General features: G+C 50.2%; 3 protein-coding genes across 4 annotated transcripts; 2 read left to right on the plus strand and 1 right to left on the minus strand.

Moving 5' to 3' along the window:
- Positions 1-797: 797 nt before the first annotated feature.
- On the minus strand, positions 798-10323 carry ZFPL1 (zinc finger protein like 1). The gene is made up of 9 exons (XM_078382156.1): positions 10110-10323; positions 8796-8892; positions 7623-7762; positions 6979-7090; positions 5686-5879; positions 5303-5378; positions 4435-4602; positions 3604-3733; positions 798-2729 (listed from the first exon to the last, which is right to left on the minus strand). The coding sequence occupies exons 3-9, from the start codon at positions 7722-7724 to the stop codon at positions 2543-2545; spliced, it is 969 nt and encodes a 322-aa protein (XP_078238282.1). The 5' UTR covers positions 7725-7762; positions 8796-8892; positions 10110-10323; the 3' UTR covers positions 798-2542.
- A 132-nt stretch (positions 10324-10455) lies between these two features.
- CDCA5 (cell division cycle associated 5) lies at positions 10456-21362 on the plus strand. Of its 2 annotated transcripts, none has more exons than XM_072984389.2 (6): positions 10456-10612; positions 12059-12171; positions 17368-17430; positions 18284-18322; positions 18637-19179; positions 20489-21362. In XM_072984389.2, the coding sequence occupies exons 1-6, from the start codon at positions 10543-10545 to the stop codon at positions 20567-20569; spliced, it is 909 nt and encodes a 302-aa protein (XP_072840490.2). In that variant the 5' UTR covers positions 10456-10542; the 3' UTR covers positions 20570-21362. The 2 variants fall into 2 exon arrangements, with proteins under 2 accessions (XP_072840490.2, XP_020633094.3); XM_020777435.3 differs by lacking the exon at positions 10456-10612 and adding an exon at positions 11266-11672.
- LOC144584913 (maestro heat-like repeat-containing protein family member 2B) lies at positions 12227-17457 on the plus strand. Its single transcript, XM_078382155.1, has one exon. The coding sequence runs from the start codon at positions 12784-12786 to the stop codon at positions 16219-16221; it is 3438 nt and encodes a 1145-aa protein (XP_078238281.1). The 5' UTR covers positions 12227-12783; the 3' UTR covers positions 16222-17457.
- Positions 21363-22114: the final 752 nt, after the last annotated feature.

Genomic DNA, 22114 nt, shown 5'->3' on the forward strand with positions numbered 1-22114 from the left:
CACCTCCCATGGGCTACTCTGAAGTAAGACACACCTAAGCATCATCCCCATGGTAGAAGTGCTGAGCTGGAAGGGACCTTAGGGATCATCTAGTCAAGGAGGCACTGCGGGGGGGGGGGGGGGGAGGATTCGAACTCCCAGCCTCCGGCTCTGTCGCCCCGATCACCAAAGCCACTCAGCTGCCCAGCAGGTTCTGGGAACGAAAAGGAAATAGCAAAGGACTCAAGCGTGCGACTTTTTCCTGGTTGGGCTTCTGAGCTGCCGATCCAATATGAACATCTGGACCTGGCTGTTCAGATTAACAGCTGTGGGGCTGCCACCCGAAAAACCAGGTGGCATGAGAGTCTGTAGGACAGGGTGTCCCTTTTGGCGTCTGCCCCTTCTGAAAGGGTGTCCCTTTTACTGCTTAGGTATCCTTTCTCTATAAATGCGCTTTTTACCAAATCCCCAACCTCTTATAAGAAGTTTTAGTGTTGACCATTCAACACAAAGGCTTTAAATATATCCAATGATAAAATCATTGCTTTTATTTTTTCTTTTTCAATTTCATGTATAATATTTAAAACTCATCTAGTTAAATTGTCCATTTGTCTACCCTTAATGAAACCACATGTCCGCTTCTCCATGGACTACATCACCATCGAATACAGAGAGGAGCAATAATGAATCTTGCCGGCAAAAGGGCAGCAGAGAAGAGAAAAGAAGGAAGGATCCTTCCTGGGCTTGGTGTGCTATTCCCCCGCCCCCCAACCAACCGGTCTCCAAGGAAGAAACGAAGGGGCCGAGCCCACTCAGGGTTTGGAAAGAGGGTTTTTAATAGCACGCCGACAAACAAATATATTGCTTCTGCAGGTTAATAGCTTGTTTTGTTTTTTTTGCACGGTCGCCTCTACACCGAAACAAGAGAATGGAGCTGGTCCATACATCCAAACCCCCACAGAGGAACTCCCAGAGAACCGCCGGCTGAAATACAGTCATTTGCTAGAAGAGGCCACGGGAACATGGGGCCCATCATCTACCCAGGCTGGGTATTGACGGAAACAGAGCCCCCCAGTTTAAGAGCCGGGCATGGGGAGGTCACCCCGGCTGTCAGCTCTGCAGGATCTGCTCTGGAACAGATTCGAGGAAGGAGGGGGTTTCTCAGAGAGCTTGGTGGGGCAACATCATCCTCGTCCTTTTGTAACTCAGTGCCTGGTAACTCAGGCAGAAGAGACTGCCCCCCTCCCCCAATGCTACTGCCAGTCCCAGATCAGAGTCCTCTGACTCGATGCCCTCTATGTGTGCTGGACTACAACTCCCAGTATCCTCGGGGTAAGCTGGTCCCCACGCAGGTGGAAGGCACCGGCTTGGGCAAGACAGCGGCCGCAAAAGTGCTGCAAGGACAGCTTTCTGAAACTCATTGGGTTAGGAACCCTCTTAACACCTACGGAGGGGTTCATTCTGGAGAATAAAGAGACACGTGAAGGAGAACAAGCGTTTCCTTGTGAGTTTCTAAACCACCTCTTGTTCCTAAATCTCCGCCGGAGCATGACGGTACTGGGTGTCTTCCCCCAAGGAAAATGCCCTTGCTTCCTCTCACGTCACAAGGCCCCGAATCGAAGACAAACCTAGGGAGGCAGAGCTAGGCTGAAGGGACCCACCCATGTTTTCCCCTTCCGAATTCAGGGCTGTGAGGGAAAGAGGCAAGAGGTGGTGGGGTTCAGCCAGAGAGGGAGGAGAGGCCCCAGCTTTAAGGAAGGAACCGTTTCTTGGGTAAAACATGCGGCTCATATAGAGCCACCAATTTCGACGGGGAACTCTCTGCACCCTCGGCAAGGATGCAAGAATGCTCTCCCGTGTTCTTGGGAGCCATATCATGCCTCCCAAAGTCAGGGGGAAAGAAATCCCTAAAATGGTCCCCTTCTTTTTTTATATAAACACTGTTAGAGGTTGGGTCAACGGATCGGGGCGGGCAAGGCCGATAAAGGCCCCGATCACCAAACTGCGGATTAAAGAAAATAAACAACTCAAAAACAAAACAAAACACCAAACCTTACTCTCAGGTAACCACTGAAGGCGTCGAGCCGAGGGCCTTCTCCTCTCAGCAAAATTGAGCCACCGTGCCAGACAGGTGTGCGCAGGAGGTAAAACCAAAGTCCTCCACCTCGTCCGGAAATGATTATTTCTCCTCCGTGAATCGAAAGCCTGGGTAGAGAAGTGAAGGGGCTTCGGCTGGAAAACCAGCCCTGGAACTCTGCAGAGTTATTTTCTGTAGTGTTTAGGGTGCTGCGTCCTCCTCGGCTGCTGGCCGGGCTTCTGGATGGTCTCCTCGTTTAAGCAGCCCAAGATGAAGCGGTCTCTCTCTGCCCCAGATCTAGAAGGGGGGACCCTCGGCCTGTCGTCCAAGCTTTCAGGGTGGCCTGAGTGGTCTTGCTTTTCCGGAGAGGGCTCGATTCACCACAGCGGCTACAGGCCAAGAGCGTTCCCAAGGAATTTTTTCTCCGCCCCCTTCCTGCTCGCTGGGAGGGCAGCCCACGGCCGAGGGAAGGCGCCCGCCCCGGGTTTATTGCTTCCCGACCCGGATGTGCGGGTTGAACATGGGGTCCAGGTTGGGGTCGCTGTCGGCGGAGGCCCGGCCCAGCTTCATCATGACGATGACGAGGGTGAGGAAACCGATCCCGCCGATGAGGAGAAGGATGACGAACTTCTGCATCAGCGAGCGCGGCTGCTTCCGGGAGCTGAAACGGTTCCTGCAGGAAGGAGGCGAGAGGTGTGAGTGGGGGCCGTCTGAGCATAAAGGAAAAAAGTTCGATCTAAGAACCACAGGAGAGTAAATCCAGGCCTCGGAGATGCTTTTCATGGTTCATGGAGCTGCTCGGGCCGTGTGTCAAAGGCTCTGCTAAGGAGGAATGTGCTCAGAATAAGGTGGGGGGGGGAGAAAAGGAATGATATCCCTAGTGCTGTGTGGTTAGTAATATCGAGGGTGGGGGGAGTAATGAATAGGAAATAAGATATATAAGGACCCCCTTATCCGTGGGATCAGTATCTGCTGATTCAAGTATCCATAGTTTGAAAATCATAAATATTAAAAGAAAAATTATCTATCTATCTATCTATCTATCTATCTATCTATCTATCTATCTATCTATCTATCTATCTATCTATCTATCTATCTATCTACCTACCTACCTACCTACCCACCCACCTAACCTATCACAACAAAGTCACCAGAACTGGCCACTAAAGGGAGCCAGAGGCCATGCCATGTATACTGTGTTTCCCCAAAAATAAGAGTCTTATATTAATTTTTGATCCAAAAAATGCATTACGGCTTATTTTCAGGGGATGTCTTATTTTTTTCTTTCATGGACCACAATCTAAATTTATTCAAATACAGTCCCGTCCTCTTAGGAAGCCATCGCTTGAGAACTGGGTAGAAAAAAAGACATTTAACAATAAAACTGAATGGGTTTCAGGTCTAAGAGCCTCTGGGGCAAAACCTGGCTTCCTGCAGGCCACTGGTTTCTACGTGGAATAAAGCCAGCGTGAAGCAAGGGAGGGGGACCCCCCTCGTAGCGCGTCTCTAGGCCTGCCTGCTTTCCACCGTGCTGTTCCCGAACTTACTTGAGGACTTGGGCCAGCCAGCCGAGCGCGGGCCGCCGGCGGTACTTGTCCTCGTCAAAGTCGATACGGGCCTCTGAAGCTCGCCCGACTCCGTCTTCCCGGGTGTCATAAACTTTCCGCGGCGAGGAGGCTGCAGCCAAAGGAATGGATGAGAGCACAAAGAAGGATTTAAAAGAAATATTATTTATTTATTTATATTTCTATCCTGCCCAATTGGGTCGCTAGACTACTTAATCTGGGTGGCGAACAGGAGGACAACGCAGGCATAAATCAGTAAGGATAATCCCAGTCAGGGGGAAAAGGGGGTTCCAGACACGACCACAGGAACCACAAAAGGGAAAGAAAAAAGATTAATGGCAGGCTGGGGGTGGAAGGGATAGATAAAATGACTTGATTAGAGGCGTGGGAAAACAGCCAGGTCTTCAGTGGTGTCCTAAAACCCAGAAGGGATGGGGCCAGTGGCACCTCTGGTGGCAGGGAGTTCCAAAGGAAAGCGGCCATCACAGAAAAGGCCTGGTTTTGAGGGTCCAATTTCCAAGGGAGAGGTGCTCAGCCAGGTAACAGGCTCCTAAACCCTTAAGGGCTTTATAAAAGTTAACAGAAGCACCTTGAACGTGGCCCAGAAGCAAACAGGCGGCTGAGGCAGACAGGCCAGGGTAAGGGTTTACATGGGTCATATAAAGAGACGCTCCAGAGACCAACACGGCAGCAGAGCATTCTGGACCTGCGACATTTGAACAGCCTTCAAGGGCAGCCCCCCCCCCCCGTAGAAAGCTCCCCAGGGCCTGCCGGCTTCGCCTGTAGAAAATGGCTGCTCACGGACCCCCCTACCTGCGTTGATGGTGACAGGACCGCTGGCCAAGGCATTCATGGCGATCACCGTGTGGTGTTCCTGCACACCGCCGTTGTTCAGGCTTTGCTGAGGTGGCTGAGGAGAGGCGAAGGCAGAGCTGGGGCCGTAGGAGCTTGGCTGGGGGGCCGCCTCTTCCGTCTGGAGCCCTGTGTAGGGAGAAGGGGGGGGTAGGTGATCTTCCTGACTCTCTATCAAAATCTTCCTGTTCCCCCACCCACTTTAAAAACCCCTTCTGCCACTTGTGGCTCTTGATGTCCCTGATATAGGGTGCAAAACTGCTTCCAACACACAGTGACCCTAACATAGCTTTCAAAGTACGTGAAACGTTCCCGGAGGGGTTGACCATGATGGCCACCCTCCCCAATGGGTTTCCACAGCTGAGTGGAGATTTGAACCCAGGTCTCATGAGTCCTAACGGGACACTCTAACTCCAGCAACACACCTAGGAATCTCAGTAGTGTTTATTTTCATGCTGATTTTGTTTGTTTCAGTGTTCTAACTCTTCACTACTCTTCTTTTTTTAATGGGGTGCCCGTACTCCGCCTTCTACGGTTTGCACGTTATAGTGGTCCGTGGATTGCACACTAGAGAACACGAATCACCAGGGCAACCCCAAAAGGCAATGCAGTAAGACACCCCCCCCCCATCCACAGGGGATCAATTTAAAAAAAAACCCAAGGATGCTGGAAAAAAAATGTGGATTATGCCGAATTCTATTTTAATGGCAAATTCTGAGGATTAAATATCCCCCTCTTAGCCTCTGAAGGTCAGAATGATGATGGTGGCTGGGAAATGCACGGTAGTGAGCAGAACGGTGAGGCCCCTTGTGGCTTGGGCAAGACTCACCACTGAAGCTGGACCAGTCTGTGTAGTCTGTGGCGTCGAGAGAATCCGTCTCCTGGACAGCCTCTATTTCATCGATCTGAGTGGACAGAAAGCAAACACCAGACCGAGGTTCATGACTAGGAATACAAAATTACAAAATCCAGAGCGGTGGGAAACAAAAAAAGTTGAGATAAAATATATACACATGCTGGACATCCACCTCAATGGATTAAATATTAGCCAAGGTTTCTTAAGCCATTACCCAAAAATCTAAGAATTAGATTACATTAGAGTAAATTAAAACTGACGTAAGGCTGCTTCTGAAAAAGAGAGATTTTTTTTTTAAACTTCATCAGCCCAGCCCGGGATCAAGCACAGAAACCCACCACAGAGCCACCTCTTACCAGCGGCAGTCCCAGTCCGGCCCGTGCCCAGTTCACTGTCGACAGTTTCTCCCGTAGCACCGACGCCACTGGGCTGACAAGGTTGGCTGGTGGGAAGACGGGCCCTTGGCAACTGGGACACTGGTAGCCAGCCGGGGCCGTGTTCTTTGGCAACTGGCTGGCCATCTCATTGAGGCAGGACCAGTGAAAGAGATCTACGGAGAAAGGAAAGGAAGCAGTTTGAGACAGAAGGAACAGCAACAGGCCTGCCCAGGGCTTTGCAGAAAGGCTGAAAGAAAGACGCACTTTCTTCTAGCGACAGACCCTTTGGAAGGTAGGAAGTGGGTTTAATTTTGCTTTTTGCTTGCTTCAATGCTGGACATTTCAAGACCGACAGTCCTGCAATCCTTACAGATCCTTAAGGCCATACGTACATAAACAAGACACAGGATATTGTGTTCACCGAAAGCTCAGTTTCCTTATCTAAGAACATCATCTCTCATAAAATTGCAGAGGTGGAAAACGTCTCCAAGGCGTTTCAAGTCCAAAACTTCACAAAGCCAGGAATCCATAGCGAAAGCATCCTTGAAAGATGGCCATCTCTAACCCTCTTTCATCTCTTTGAAAACACCCACGCATCTCCCAGCCTTGGGTGAAGATGTGAGCCACCGAAGGCTCCTTTGTTTACTCCCTTTTCCTATCTGTATACTTACTGCTTTTAAATATTGTCTTTTCAATGAGGACGGCACCCCCCGGGGGTGTCCTTTTTTAAGGAGAGAGAGGCAGGGTGAAAATATATTTTAAATAAATAACAAAGACACAGAACTGTAGGCCTAAGTTATTCCCTCCCCGCCCGCCTGACACTTCAAGCCAGAATCAGAGCTTACAAATATTATTTCTTGGTTGATAAGCACCGGTGTGTGTGTGTGCGTGCGTGTTTGCGTGTGTGGCGGTGGTGTTCATGGGTTAATTTTTTTTTCTTTGACTGCAAACATAAATAAATGAATCCCAGGAGTCATCTGCCACAAAGGTGGACCCATAACAGAAGGAGGAAGAACCTCTTCCAAAAGCAGAAACACGGTCTGAACAGAAGAGAGAAGAGGCTCTCACGGAAACCCGTGTAATTCTGCGTTATTTTCCAGCCCTCTTCGTTTGTTTCTATGAAGCCAGATGGAAACGGGGTGAGATCTCTGAGGAAGAGGCCACCTGCTGGGCTCTTTTGGGCTGGTTTCACGGTTAGGGTCGCCAGCGGCTTACGACAGACCTGCGCTATCCTACAAGCGCATGCCAGAGCACGCAAGAGGTTTCACTGACCATAGCAGACGAGCCGGACGGTCTCTTTGGTGGTGAGAAGGGTGCTACACAGCCGGCAGTTTGGGTTGTAGTCGCTGTCCTGAAGCCACTGGAGGTATGACTGAACGATGCACTGCAGAGGGGGGTGGGTGGGAAAGAGGCCAGCGCTTGGTCAGGCAGGAGAGCACAGAGCAAAATGGAAGAAGAGCCAAATAGGAAAAGATTCAGTCAGACCCCCCCCCCTTTATCCGTAGGATCGGGAACTACTGATTCAGTTATCCATGGTCTGAAAGGATTTAAAATATTAAAAGAACAATCCTGATCACTAAAGCCCCACTCCAGTCAGCCTTGCTCCGAGATGAACAGCCGACAGTGATAACCTTTTTTGGCAGGCCTCAAGATACTTTCCAGCCGGCACGGAATGGGCTAATCCAAAAACAAAAAAACATTTCTGAAACATCCTTTATGACTTCTGAGTGGGAGAAAGGAAGGGCTAAAATTTCACAATTATGCCTTTTTAAGCCACACCCTCCCTCCTCTCTGATTTTCTTCCACGCCATCCATTCCTGCTCGAGTTATACCAAACGATCCACATCAGCCAAAAATCCGCTGCAAGTGAACAGTCTCTCTCCCCTTTCCGCAGGATTCCCCGGTGGCGCTTTTACCTTGGCATGATTAGCGACGATACAGTTCTCACAGACGTTCACGCGGTGCTCGAAGCAGAAGAGATTCGTGACTTTCCTCTTGGGGCACTTGCAGAGCCCCATGGCGCCTGGGAGTAGGGCTGGCGAAGGACCCACATGGGCTGGGCACGAAAAGAGAAAGAGAGATTGCAGTCGGGCTTGGAGGGAAACCTCCCCAGCTCCTGCTTGCCTTGGACTCTTCCCCTCTAAGATGGTTCAGACAAAAGAGGGGGAATTTTGGCCCTCGAGAAGTTGGGCTGTGTCCCTCCTCATGCCTCAAAGTTAAGCCTTATGGGATATGTAATCCAACAACATCCAGAGGGGCATATCTTCTCTCTACCCCCAACTCCTGGCCAAGTTCCTAGACACCCCCCCCAAAAAAACCCAAAAGTTGCTTCGTTTATTCCAGATCCCACATGTACGTCGCAACAAATTTTGTTACAACTACTTCTGTATTTTTTTTCTTAGCATCCAACATTCACTTTCCTTCTTTCAACTTAAAGGGGAGGTACCTGTCATTCATCTTCACACGCTGGGAGAAGCAGAATGTGGCATATTGCCTTACTGGAAAAATCAACACACCCACTCAAATTACTGCATCAACCACACTCCCAAAGTGGATTGTTTTTCAACACATAATTTCCTCTTTTTTTTATTAATAAGAATGGCAAGGCTTATTTCCCACCAGCCTCCCATGTTAAATCTTTGCTGTGATGTTCTATTCTGTATCACAACAGCGAAATTGTAACCACACCACGTCGTTGCTGTTGTTTCCGTGTTCTCTCAGTCAAGAGTTTGAAAACAACTCTAAAAGAGCGGTGTCAGAAAGAAACCCAGGCTGCGATCTGATGTGGATTTATGTAGGATCAGCAGCTGGTGATCCTAGTAACTCAGAAGTAACCTCTTAATGGCCCCTGCCGTAAACCCAGTATGAAAGAAATGTGGGTACAATCAGGCCAGTGCAACAGACCTTATAAAACAGTAGGTGGAGATTTGTTTCCAGTCTGTGGCCTCCTTCAAATGTGCTTCTTTTTTTAAAAAAGAAGGTATCTCTCTTCTGTTCAAAGATCACATGCGTTCTAATCACACCAGCCGTTCTGATCTATATTTCCAGACAGACTCTTCCACACAATTACTTGTACAGGAAGAACGTACCCTGGGAGACTTCAGAAGTGTTTGCGGTTTTGTCGCCGCGCACTGGACTTCAGCCTTAACCTTCAGGGCCCAGGAGTTGTAAGAAGAGCACCACACTCTGAAAAACAAAGAACGACACTCTTATGCTTCAGCTTTAACGATTTCACTCCCCTCCGGAAGGATCCTTACACTGGCCCGTGTTTTTAATTCCATTTTTTTAGCACTTTGAGCAACCTTGAGTCCCTTTATCATGAGAAAGGTGGCCTCTAAATGAGACAACTAAAAACAAATACATCGCCTAGTTTGTCCTTCACCCCGAACTGACAAAAAGGTATCCCAATGACAGCACTCCCATCTGCACAGGAGTGGAACCGAGATACCACAGTGGGACTATTTCTAGCCCCCATCAGGAAAGGGTGTCCCAAGCAATTCTCACGATGTGCTATCAAGTCAATTCCAACTTTGGGTGACCTTCCCCCCCCCCCCCAGAGTTTTCCAGGTAGAGAAGGCTCAGCAGTGGTTGACCCTTCCCTTCGTCGGGGGCTGCTCTGGGACTGAGCGGCTTGCCCAAGGCCACCCAGGCTGGTTCTCCTTGCAGAAGGCACAGGGTGGTGGTGTGGAAATTAAACCAGCAACCTGTGGCTCTGCAGCCAGACTTAAACCACTGAGCTATCCAGTCTGCAATCACATCCATTCTGACTCGCCAGGCAGTTTCTTAGGGAGAAAATGTACAGAATCGCTTTACCCTTCTTTTTTCCCTCTGGATCTGTGCCGCTTGCCCAAGGCGACCCAGGCTGCCTTTTTCTCCCAGGACCCCACAAAGCAGGGGGTTAAAACTCCCAACCTCTTGCTCTGCCGCCGGATGCTTAAAATGCGGAGCCACCCAAGCGATGATCCCTCCACACGAACTCTCCTTTAGGAAAGGAACCCAGGCATCTGAACAACGACCTCAGTCACACACACAACCCGCCCCAGTTCTCAGTCTCATCAGGATGTGGCCCCACCTGAGAAGGCCTTCTGCCTCTTCAACCTGTCAGGGTCTCCAACCCCCCCCCGCCCCCGAGGAAGGGAACCCAGGCGTCCTAGTGGCGCTGCTTCCACTCCCACCCCCTCAGGCACAATCTCCTCAAGAAAAGAACCCAGGCGTCCCAGGGAGGACACTTTCTTTCTTTCACTCACTCACTCACACACACACACACACACACACAAAATATCCTTAGGAAAAACAACCCAGGCGTCCTAGAGGTCGAACGTCCCACTAACTCCCCCTCCCCTCCCCCCTCCCCCCTCCATGAAAGGGACCCAGGCGTCGTCCGAGCTACGATCCCTTCTCACATATAAGCCTTGTGTGTGGGGGGGAAAGGACCCAGGTGTCGTCCGAGCCTTCGCTCCCTCCCCCGCGAAAGGGAGAGGACCCAGGCCTCCGAGGCCACCTCCACCGCCCCTTCCCAGGACGTCGTCTTGTTCCCCTCACTGAGGGAGGGTCTCGAGCCGCCCGTTGGACCCCGTTTGCCACGTCTCTTCCGGGAACGTCGCGCCCGGGTGACGTCACTGACTCCCCGCCCGCCGCCGCCTCCGCCGCGAGGCCTCGTCTCGCGAGAATTCCTTCCTCTCTAGGCGGAGCCCGAGGCTGCCTCTGGCAAGATGGCGCCCCGCTCTGGGGTTCTCTCGATCTCGATCCCTCGGACCGTGCACACTTCCGGCTTCCTGGTGGACGTCACTTCCGCTGTAGGCGCTGGCGGGTGATTTCAACAGCGAAGCAGCCGCCATGGCGGGAAGCGGGAGCTGCCGCCGCCTCTCGAGACGGGCGCGCTCCGCTGGGGAGGCCCCGGCAGGAGGTGAGGGGCTGGAAGGGCCGAGGGGTGGGCAGGGGATTCGAACCCACGACTCGAGGGATTATTCTCCTCCCCCCGCATCTCCCACCTCCCTCTCGCCTTGTGCCTGGCCGACCTGGCAGGGCTGTTGTGTCCCTTAGGAGGAGGCGGGCCGGGGGGGGGGAGAAATGCCGATCCGGGGAAGGGAAAGGGGAAGACACGTGTAAACTCGGCACGAGAGCACGGAGGGGTTCACGTGTCTCCTACCCACCCACCCACCCCTGCTCGGGTGTCCCCAAGGGGGGCCCTTTGGAGGGGGGCCAGATTGGAGGGGGGTTTGAAAGGCAGCAATTATGGGGAGGAAAAAAGGGGGGGGTGAGCAGGTACCTCAGGGAAGAGGCCAATGGGTTTCCTGACTGGCAGTTTTAAATATTTATTCACTTATTTATTGCATTATTGGCTTATTTGTCTGGTTACCTGTTTACTTATATAGCAAATGTTTACATTGATTTTATTTTACTTACTGAGCCTCTCCTTGTGCTTATTAAATTACATTTTTTTGAAAAAATCCCACCTGGCAAGAACAGGATCATGCCTCTTACCACAACAGAAATGCCAAGGGAAATGCAAAGAAGGCATCGTCGGGTCCACGGCAAGATCCCCGAAAAGGTGATAAAATCACAAGAAGAGGAGGCGGCCTGGCCGAGAGACGTTCATGCGTTCGAGATGGAATGAGTGGAAACCCAGATTTGAAAGGTGGAGCTGGACGGCCAGAAAGACCCAACAAGCGGGTCTTAGATCAAATCATGCCTGAACAATCTCCAGAGGTGAAGATGATGACACTGAGGCTGTCTTACTTTGGGTGGATCATGAGAAGACAGGGTTCTCTGGAAAAGACCATCCTGCGGGGAAAGGCGGAAGGCAGCAGCAGGAAAAGAGGAAGACCCCCATACAAGATGGACGGACTCCCTAAAAGAAGCCACAGGCTTGGGTTTGCAAGAGCTGATCCGGGACTTTTGGGGGCCGCTCATCCATAGGGCTACCGTGAATCAGAGGCAACATGACGGCACAGAACAACAAGGGCGTATCTTTAATCTTTAGTTTACCATCTGTGGCCAAATGTGATTGGTTTTCCTGACTGGCAGTTTTGGCTTTGACAGTTGAGTTCAGGGTTCAATTTCCACTGGGAAGGTTGTGTGTTTTTTTTCATTTGGCAATTGAAATGGCTAATGAAACTGAGAAGCCGGTTTTGCCTTGTGCTGTATTACAGGATGGCTGTGAATTCCGATGGAAGCTGTTTGGTTTTCTGACTAAGTGTGACTTTATTTATTTATTTAAAATAGGCTTGACCATGGCTTTCTCCTTAAAAAAGGACCCAAAGCACCTTTTTTTTAAAAAAAATGCTTAATTCCAGGATTCCCTCTCATAAACCTCAGTTTTTCACATCCCATTCTCCCCCATCCCTTCCAGGTGCCGTCTCCCCGCTCGTGAAACGCAGGTCTGAGAGGAAAATGGTCTCTCCAGCGCAGTCCTTAACAGAAACCAAGGCACGCTCGACAGCGACCAAAACGCTGGGCAGTCCGGTACGTGAGAGAACCCACTGTGGATTTTTTTTCTGTTATAAATCAGTGTGGAGGGAATAAAAGTTTGGAAGAGGAAGGAGAATCGTTTAAGTTTTGAGGCAGAGAGAGTGTGCAGGGAGTGAAGAGTCAGAGCGTGATCGGTATTAGTTAAGATAGAAGAGATTACAGGTATAAAAGCTGTAACCAAATGAGAGATGCTTGTTTATTTGCTTGTTTGTTTATTAATTAAAATTCTATCCCACCCATCTAGACCAAAGGTCTATTAGTTAAGATAGAAGGGGTTAAAGGGAAATTCTGAAGCTTTCTGTAACTTTAAGAATGTGCGTGAGAACCATTCCTGAAAAAACTTAAAAATCAATAAACCTGTTTTTATTTCAAACTTAATTCTTGAATGGACCTCAGTCTTTCCTAGGAGATATAATTGGTAAAGAGATCAAGGGGTGGCACTTTTTTACCATAAAAGGAGCCCCCAGGCCAGCAGCCTCCCTGGTCAATGAGTCATCATCTCCTGTCACAATAGGAAAACCAGCCTTCCCCTCCTCACACACCCTTTGCCCCATCACTTTACGGTTTCCAGTTAGAGAGAGCACTGGTTAGCTGATCAGTCTCTTCATGATGGAAGCAATGCTTGTAGACAGCCAAGACTCTGTCGGAGTCCTGGCTGAAAAAGAAAAGGAGGTCCTTTCCCAAGGACCAGCCATGAACGCGATTCAGCACCTCAACGCTTCGGCCCCAGGAATGAATAAAGTTCCGTGGCCGAAGCTCTTGTCCCTTGTGGTGGGAGAGGGATCCGCTCCTGCTCTGACGCCACTCTGCAGGCGCCTGAAGGAGTTGGCCGCCCTTCGGCCGGAAGGATCCAGGCTGCACCTTGGGTCTTGCCAAGGAGGAGTAACACTTCCAAGTCCTCAGCAGCTCCTTGCGCGGCTTCTGGTCTCGGCTGCCCCTCGTAGCCGGAGAGGGTTCTGGGCCCTCCAACTTCTGCACGCCCTACGGGCGGACGTCCACGAAGCCGTCGTCCAGCTTTGGGCAGAGGAGATCCCGGATATCTGGGGATTTTGCCAGGCAGAAGGCCCGAGAGCGAGCCAGCCAGAATGGGAGCAGAAGCTTCTGCAGTTGCTGAACAAAACCCTGAAAAGGATAGAGGATGATGGGTGGACCCAAGATGTCATCATCAACCTGGAAGAGCAGAGGCCCAGTTACACCGATGGGTCCCGGGAAAAGAGCTTCCTCTATAAAGCGCTGGGAGTGTCGCTGGCCTGTTGCGAGGACCGGGCGTTCGTTCAGGGCAGGCTGAAGGAGCTGGTGGAAAAATCTGATTTCCGGGAAGCAGCACAGATAGAGAAAGTGGCCAAGATCCTTTCTTTCTCTGCTGCGGGGCATTTGGGCCTCACTCTGGCCACATTAGAGGACTGCACAGCTGGGATGGCTGCCCAGAACAGCGGGCAACGCCAGCTCCACCAAGCCCTGGTTTTCATCTACGGCCAGATCGCCCTCCAGGCCCCGAAAGAGTCCTTGTTGCTGGAGGCGGGGACGGGCATCCTGAGGCGTGCCCTCGGCCATTACAGGGCCAGCTGCCAACTCCTGGGTGTCACCGCTGAGAACAAGGGCACCCACACGGAACTGACATTCTGCAAAAGCGTGACGGACATTTGCAACGCCGTCCACGAAGCCCAGAATGCCAGCTTCCGGCTGGCCTGCAAAGAAGAGATCCTGGACACTTTGTTGGGCTTTCTTGAAAGGAAACGCTTCTTTGAGACAGCCCTTTGCCCGAGAGCCATCACGGCCGTCGTCTCTGTCAGCCAACTCAAGCCGTGCCTGCCGGCTGAAGACCTCCGGGGTCTGCTGGCTCTCGTCACCAGGTGCCTGTTTCCCCTCCCTCCCCTGGAGCGCCTGAAAAAGAGGGCCAGGACGGAGCAGGAGGCTTCCGTCGTAGAGATCAAGTACACCAGGTCGATGGAAGCTATGGGGAAGCTCATCCAGGTCCTCGTGAAGGAAGATCCAAGCTCAGAGAGGACTGAGGAAATGATCCAGGTGATGGAGCCCTGGCTGACGCGATCCGAGTGGATCCGAGAGAGGGCCCTGCAGGCCAGTTGCCAGGTGCTAGCTGCCTTCCAGGTCACTGCAGGTCTTCCGGAGGGAGAAAATCTGAAAGCCTATGGTGGCCGGGTGGTCTTCCTAGCCCCCTATACCTGGGAGAGCTCCATCGAGTGCCGGCGATGGGCGGCCAAGGGCATCAGCCACTTGGTGCACATTCAAGGCCGGTCAAGAATCACAGAGGAGGAAGAGAAAGAATTGGATTCCGCCCTCTGTGATCTGCAAGCGGAAGTCCCCGCTGATCTGACTGAGGCCTCGGCCACGCTGGCTAAGGTGGTGAGCACCCACCTCCCTGAAGATCAGGTGCTGGACTTCGCGGAAGCCCTCCTGAAAGACCTCGCCTCCAGGATCCCCATCTGTCCCACGGCTGGAGGTTGCTGGCTGCCTGCCCTCGTCCAAAACCGTGGGGATACGATAAAGAGCCAGATCCCAGGACTCTTGGACCTTTTCTCCAGCCACCTGCCGGCCACCACGCAGTATGGCTTGGAGGAGGTCCTGATGGAGGCGATCTTCACCCTGGCCCACCAGCACCTGGACACCGTCGTGAGTCACCTCCTCCGCCAACCCCTTCCGCTGGCCAGTGGGACCAGCAGGATTTGGAGGCACTTAGGTGAGGACCCATCCCTAGCCTTGCTGATCCTCCCGAAGCTGCTGTCCTTCATGACCCGGCCGTCCATCCTGGGGACCATTTCCAGCTCTGGCCGTGAAGAGCTTGAGGAGGTGGTGGAAGTAAAACACCTCAAGGCCACCTGTGCCATGTACGAAGTGCTCTTGGGGCTGCACATGGAGGTGATGGTGTGGAACGCGTTTCCCCAGCTCCTGTACTCTCTCCCGGAGCAAGTGAAGTCCTGGTGCTCGTTTGGGGATCCTGCGACTTACCCGGAGGGCCTCCGTATGTTGACCTGGTGCCTGCTGCAGACTGGCATGCTTGAGGGCGTGCTCATCCAGAGGGTCCTTCCCTGGATGAAGTCGGGATCCTCAAACCTCCGGCTCCTGGGAACCACAATCTTGACCGAGGTGATTCCGCTCTGCAGCAAAGAAAGGATCCAGCTGAGAGCCTTCCTTCCGGTCCTGAAGGAACGAGCCGAAGACCAGCAGCCGGACATCCGCCTCATGGCTCTGAGAAGCTTGGGCCGGCTTCTCTTTTGGGCACCGGTTGAGGTGAGAGGACAAAAGAAGGTGATCCTTCAAGTCCTTTGCGGTCACCTACACGACGCCCCGGTGGTGGCTGAAGTGTTGGACACCTTGGCCCTCGTTCTCCAGCACCTCAGGTGGGGCAAAGTGGCCTCCGTCTTCAAGGACATCTGCAGGAACGTCACAGTGTTCCTGTCTGACGAGGATGACCACGTTCGCGGGGCGGCCTTCCACCTCTTTGCGGTCTTGGCCACCAGGGCCAAACAGCAGTGCCCGGCGTTTTTTGCGGAGCAGGTGAAGCAAAATCTGGCGCCCCTGCTCGTCCATCAGAGCGACTGCAACCGCAAAGTCTCGGAGGCGTGCAGAGTTGCTTTTTCCCACGCCCTGGATTTTGTGGCAGAAAAACGGCTTCGGCATCTGTGTAAGACGACCAACATCAGCTCCACAAAAATTACTGTAGACCTCTGCCAGCACCTGGTCAAAGAAAGCCCCAAACGGAGCGTGGACCTCCTGAGAAAAACGGCAGCCTATTTCTCGAGCGGCCAGGACGAGGTCCGGATGAAAGCTCTGGAAATTTCAGGGGCCCTTTTACAGAGCATCCCAGTGACAGGGATAGAAGATGAGACGCTGCATCTTCTTCTGACTGGGCTGGAGGCGTTGCGGGAGAGGGCCGGCCCAAACCTGCCGAGGGCAGCCGCCGCCACGGGGGCTCTGGAAGCCACGATCCTGAAGAAGAAGGATGATCTTCTACAGGCCACCACCAGCACCGCTCCGAAAGGTCGCACCTGGCGAAAGAGGCTTCTGTTTTGGCGGCGAGACTAAATTCCATTCAGAACAAACGGCCCACCTCCTGAAAACGAACAACACAGCCAGGCATTCACCAGCCATAGGACAAGATCCAAGACCTGGCACGTGGGACTGGAGGAACTGGAGTTCAGGTTCCAATGCATCGCCTCCTGTGAGATCCTCGCCTAATAGAGAGACGATCACGTGGCGATGAATTCAGTAGGTTGGTCCACCTCAGACCCATTGATTGATTTCTGGGTAGCCTAGCTAACCTGTTTTTTATTTTTATTTTTTAATGGCATTGAAGAAAACAGACAAAACCAAACAAGATGACGACAAGAATACAACATCTTATGAAAGCACCACAAAAATAAATGTGAATTCTAGGGAGGAAGAGGAAATAGAGGAGAAAAGAGACAAAACCAAACAAGATGAAGGCAAGAAGAATACAAAAATTTTAAAGGGATTGCTGTGCTCCGTTCTTTTTGAATGTGTTTTTAGTACTGATTTCATTGACCGCTTTAAATGATAATGTATCATCCTTACCACAATATAGCAAATACATTGATTTTAAAAAAAAAAACCAATCTAACAAGCTGGAAAGCTAAAAATCAGCAGCCAGGGACTTAATTTTAAAGGTTACATATTCAAAGTCAAGCTCAAAGCCTGCCTGAAAAGGTGGGTCTTCAGTTGTGGGCAGAAGGATAAAAGAGAGGGGTCCAACCTGATCTCCCAAGGGAGAGCACCCCATCACCTGGGAGCTTTCACGGAGAAGGCCCTGACTCGTGATCCGATCAGTCGTGTTTGCAAGGGGACCGAGAGGCAGGCCTCGTGGGATGATCTTAAGAGCCAAGAAGGATCCTAGGGAGAGGTACGGTCCTTCTGTCTCCATTTACATGTTTGTCAGGACACTGTGCTTATCTCTGTTGCAACCTCGCTTCACTTTCCCGTGTGTCAAAATGGTTTCTCCTTTAATATTCAAAACTAATTGGCCCGCTGGGTACAACCCTGAGCATCGTATTTTCCACATCTTCCTCCTGCAAAGCCTCTCATATCACTGAATCTCGTCACTTCGTCATGTAGTGGCTGGGTTTTGGGGGAGTTTTTTTGCACCTCCTTCTGTATGAGTCCGTCCTAGAATTTAATTTTTCAATCTCATTTGAGTTTCTGTTCTCTCTGCAGCGCCCAGTGCCGTTCGTCATGCAGCCGATAACTCTGAAAAAGATTGCGCCCCGCGCCAGGCAGGTAGGTGGACTTCCGTGCATGGGGTTGGCCTTTTTATGTGTGGTTTAAGGAGCCGTTACCTTCTCTCCAGATGAACTCTTAAATACCCTTCAGGTTCCTCACAGAACCCATCTTTGATTCCAGACAGCAATGTGGAACTTCTGTCACAACGGTTGCCTGCATATATGCTGTCCTTTTTTGCTTGCAATACACTTGTTTTTAAAAAGGACTCATTCCTTTTGGTCAAATCTACCTGGCAGTGTTGTTTTTTGGAGGAAACATAAGAGCAGAAAGAAAAAGGCACTTAAAAGGGGGGGGGTTCAGAGAGTGCTGACCTCAAATCTGCTGGTTTCTGTCCATTCTGCTTTATTTTGGGCTTTTTCCCCCTCGATTCATTGCAACCACGACTCAGCATTTTGCTTTTTTCTAGAAAATAACGAAACACACCCACTGAAATCTAGGATGAAAAAGAAAGGGAGGAACTCTGATCTTTGGATGTAGAAAATATATCGTTCTTTATTTCAGTGTGAAATGCTTGGCGTGACTTCTTCGAGGGCGTGTTTATTAAAACGCTTAATTGCAACCACTCTGGTTGTAAGGCCGACAACTGACGATTTTGTTGTTTGTGCGTTATGTCTCCGGCAAAACATTAAATACTAAAGTAATGTAACTTTGATTCGGGTGGCTTATTTTTCCTTTGGAAGGCAAACCGGCTGTTGTGGCTTTATGCTAAATCGAGAAGGACCTCATACTTTTAACTCTGGGCAAACGCATGAGAAGAATGCCGTTGGAATAATCCAAAACTTATATATATAGGGTCCTTCCTTGACGACTCTGTTTTCATTACAGTATTATTATTTTTCTCCCAAACCAGATAAAAGAGATGGCCTCGACTCCCCGACGGAGTCCAAGGGTGAGTATTAAACGGCAGTATTAAACTGAGTTATCCAGCCAGCAAATATATATTCAGGTGCCTTCGAGTCCATTCTGACTCATGGTGGCCCTTTTCAGGGTAGAGAGAAGTGGTTGACCTTTTCGTTCTTCTTTGGGGGGGTGCCTTGGGGCTGTGCAGTTGGCCCAAGGCTACCCAGGCTGGTTCCTCTCCCAGGAGACGCCGTGGGGGAATCGAACCTCCAACTTCTGGCTCTGTGTCCAGATTCATAACTCTCTGAGCTATCCAGCCAGCTTGTTTGTGAAGGTTAAGTTTGTCCTTTTCTCGCCTTACAGCTCTCCCTAAAAGAAGGGAAAGAGAACGTTGGTCCGGAAGCCGCTCAGCGTGAAAGTCCTGTGGGACGTGATGCCAAGAGAGAATCAGAGCCTCGCTCTTCCCGAAGCTGCGCCTTAAATCCAGAGTCAGGGACACCCTCGGGTGGCAAAGGGGTCTTATCTCCGATCACAGGCAACACAAGCGACTCCCCACCGGAGGATGAGCGGGATCTGACCATGGCGAAACGCGTGCGCCGCTCTTATAGTCGGCTGGAAGTCTCCTTCACTCGAAGCTTCCTGGACAGGCCGTCTTCTCCTCCTCCGAGGTTCGGTCTCTCCGACACTTCCACACCGAACCACGGGCCGGAGAAGCGCCAAACTCTCTTTGGTTTTGAGAAGCTCCTGGCACCGGGCAGCGAGGCCGACGCGTCTCGCCCGAATCCAGACGCCACTCAGAAGCTGATGGGGGCAGAAAGGGGGACCCCTCCTGAGCCAGATCTAAACATCCCGGGTATTTCATTCATCAGAGAGAGACGAAAGAAAAAGAAGATCCCACAATTCAATGTAAGTATCGTTCGGGGGAACACGTTGGACAAAAATTGGTGATCACAGGAGAAGGGCTTCTCTGCGGCTGCTCCACAGAGACTGTGGAACTCCCTCCCACTGGAGGCCAGGCTGGCCCCTTCTTGGCTGTTCTTCTGCAAGCAAGCAAAGAGACCTTTCTCTTCTGGCAGGGCTTCCCTCCCTTACGGCCTGTCTAGAAAAGGCTTTAAAATTATATGATTGGCATTTTGTTGCTTCTAAACCTGTTTTAGTGATGCTTTGCCTAACATTCTTAATATAAGTTTATTAATTTGCGTAATACATATTTGAATAATGCACTTTAGCATTGTGTTTTAATGGTGTAAGCTGCCTTCTGTCTTTTCTTAGGAGAAAGGCAGGGTACAAAATATTTTAAGTACGGTAAATTCTGAAATGCATGCATGGGAAGAAGGTTTGAATCTTGACCATAGTACATCATAGACCCAAATCCTGATGCTTAGCGCAGTAAATTGCACTGGAGTAGGCCCATTGGATCCACGGCGATTTGGAATGAGCTGTGACTTCCTGAGGCCAAATAAGTTGCAGTTAAAAGTAATCCCATTGGGATCAATGGAATGTAGGGAAGAATTGACTCGCTGAGCCTCCGGATTGTTTAAGATTAACATAAAAACATGGGGTAAAAATTCCATTTAGTTGGTAGAATAAATCAAGCCTGAACTGGAGGCAGAAACGCTGAAGCTGAGGCTGTCCTGCTTCAGAATCTAGTACGCTTGGCTCAGAACTTGAGCTAAAGTGACAGAGAATTCTGATATTTTAAAAAGAACCAAGGGCTTCCCCCTTTGGTGTCCTGTGGGTTTTTATTTCAAGCAAACCATAAAAATGCAAACGCTTCAGGTAACACCGGGCACGTCAAAACCCCGCAAGAGCATAATATATGTGTAAAGCTTTATTTACATACTGTAATTTTCTGTTCTATAGAATTGTCTGTTCTATAGAAACTTGGTACAGAGTTTCTGAGTTTCCAGCTAGTTTTTTCGGTATCTGAGCTATGCTGATCGTTTCCACATTTTGTGATGTGGAAGGCAGCAGGAAAAGAGGGGAGACCTAATACCGGACGGATGGACTAAAGGAAGCCACAGGCTTGAGTTTGCAAGAGTGGGGCAGGCGACGGAGGACAGGGCCTTGCGGAGATGGCTGGCTCCGAGGGTCGCCATCAGCCAGGAGGCGCCTTGATGGCAACATCACAACAAAAATTTGGGGGGGTGGGGGGTTTTAGTTGTTGAGCTGGGCTTACTTTGAAAGCTAACCATGGCCTTCCTTGCCTTCTCAGGAACTGGAGCTGGACGAGTGGGTGTCCCAGATGAATGCAGAGTTTGAAGAAGCCGAGAAATTTGACCTCCTTGTGGAATGAAACTCCCTCCCTCGTTCGCCTGAGCAGAGCTCCATGTGTATAGATAGATCTAGGTTCTGCCCGGAGGTCCGCCTCGGTTTCCCGCAAAGTTTCACGATGCAACCTTGCTTTGCTTTGCTTTCTGGTGGACTTTGTAGTTGAAAGCCATTTACCCCTTGATAGCTGTAAGGCATACGGGAAATGTTGTATCGATCAAAGAGTTTGGTTGAAAATATGTGCTGATGTATATAAACTTTTTTTTTGCCCTACCATGAGGGGTTGTCATGGAGGAGATGGAAACGGGAGCTTCGTTTCCTTTTGCTTTTCTGTTGGATTTCTAAAGAGTCACCTTGAACTTCTCCGGAGGTCCGAAGAGATGAGGGACGGTGCTCCTCTCAGCTCTAAAATCCCCCCCCCCTTTTTTTGAGATTATTTGAAGTGAACGAACAAGGCGCTGAAGGAAATAATGGAAATTCTGAACCAAGCGTCTACATTCTGCAACCCAGATCTTTTTGTAAATAAAGGAAATGTATAATTGTTTTTTCAACCTATTTTGTCCTGTTCTACAACTGTGGCAAGCCTCGGGTTTATGCCTTTATCTTTACGTGGAAGTATCACGAAGAGGCGTCGGATCCGATGGTTAGCCTGTGATTGCCGGTTTTGATATTTTTTTCCCCTCCAGATTATGAAACGCAGCCCATCTTTTTTTTTATATACCTTTTCCATGATTGTAACTTTTGTTTCATAGTGTGTATGTGGGTAAAGACGAAGGAAAAAAAGCAAGAATTAAAAAGATTGGGTTTTTTTCACCCCACACTCTTGTCTGTATTTGATCAAGATGGTTTTCCAGTATTTCTCCTCATGATTTATCTCCACAAGTAAGTTTGGGAGAACTTTCCTTATCGTGAGCTGGCGTGGAGGCGTGTTTTAGAAGCTTTCAAAAGTCTTTACATGTTGGTTCTGTGCCGACCTACCTGGGCCTCTGAGCAAGGTCTCCGTTGCCCTTATGTTCTGTATGACATATTAGCAATAAAGAGCTTTTAATTTACATTAAATCATAATGTCCCTTCCGCATCACCATTGCAGAATCCGTACACAGCACAAGCTGCCATTTATCTTCCCCCCCCCAAAAAAAATTACACTGCTGTTTCCATCGATTTAAGATGCATTTAAAATTTTTTGAGCAGGGATGGCCATAAGGGTCTGCATAGATGTATTGCTAGGCCTCTGGATGATTTGCAAGAGATAAAAATCATCAGACAACTGCAGAGTTGGATCGTCAAATCCGGCTCCATCCGAGGAGCTACAGTGGTGAATTCGAACTCCCAACCTCAGGCCCTCAAGCCACTGAGCTTTTCAGCAGTTCGGCCGGAGTTTTTGGGCTTCTGGCAATGTAACCATAAATGATGACAACATGCCTTCTTTTTTCTCTCTAAATTTGGATGCTGAAATCAAAAGGAGGGAAGGGGGAGTATAAGTAGGTTTACATGCAAATAATCCCAGCATCCAGTCCCTGGGAGGCTTCTACAATTCTCTATTCACCTTGAGCCATTATTTCGCATCTGG

The sequence above is a fragment of the Pogona vitticeps genome, chromosome 15 (assembly GCF_051106095.1).
Source record: "Pogona vitticeps strain Pit_001003342236 chromosome 15, PviZW2.1, whole genome shotgun sequence".
Classification (NCBI taxonomy): domain Eukaryota; kingdom Metazoa; phylum Chordata; class Lepidosauria; order Squamata; family Agamidae; genus Pogona; species Pogona vitticeps.

Excerpts from the sequence above, each read along its gene's own strand:
- LOC144584913 (XM_078382155.1), top strand. The coding sequence starts at position 12,784 with ATGATGGAAGCAATGCTTGTAGACAGCCAAGACTCTGTCGGAGTCCTG.
- ZFPL1 (XM_078382156.1), bottom strand. The coding sequence starts at position 7,724 with ATGGGGCTCTGCAAGTGCCCCAAGAGGAAAGTCACGAATCTCTTCTGC. Across the intron at positions 5,880-6,978 it reads CGTCCGGCTCGTCTGCTATG|ATCTCTTTCACTGGTCCTGC; the intron begins GTCAGTGAAACC and ends CTTTCTCCGTAG. Across the intron at positions 2,730-3,603 it reads TGGCTGGCCCAAGTCCTCAA|GAACCGTTTCAGCTCCCGGA; the intron begins GTAAGTTCGGGA and ends TCCTTCCTGCAG.
- CDCA5 (XM_072984389.2), top strand. The coding sequence starts at position 10,543 with ATGGCGGGAAGCGGGAGCTGCCGCCGCCTCTCGAGACGGGCGCGCTCC. Across the intron at positions 17,431-18,283 it reads TTGCGCCCCGCGCCAGGCAG|ATAAAAGAGATGGCCTCGAC; the intron begins GTAGGTGGACTT and ends CTCCCAAACCAG. Across the intron at positions 19,180-20,488 it reads AGAAGATCCCACAATTCAAT|GAACTGGAGCTGGACGAGTG; the intron begins GTAAGTATCGTT and ends TTGCCTTCTCAG.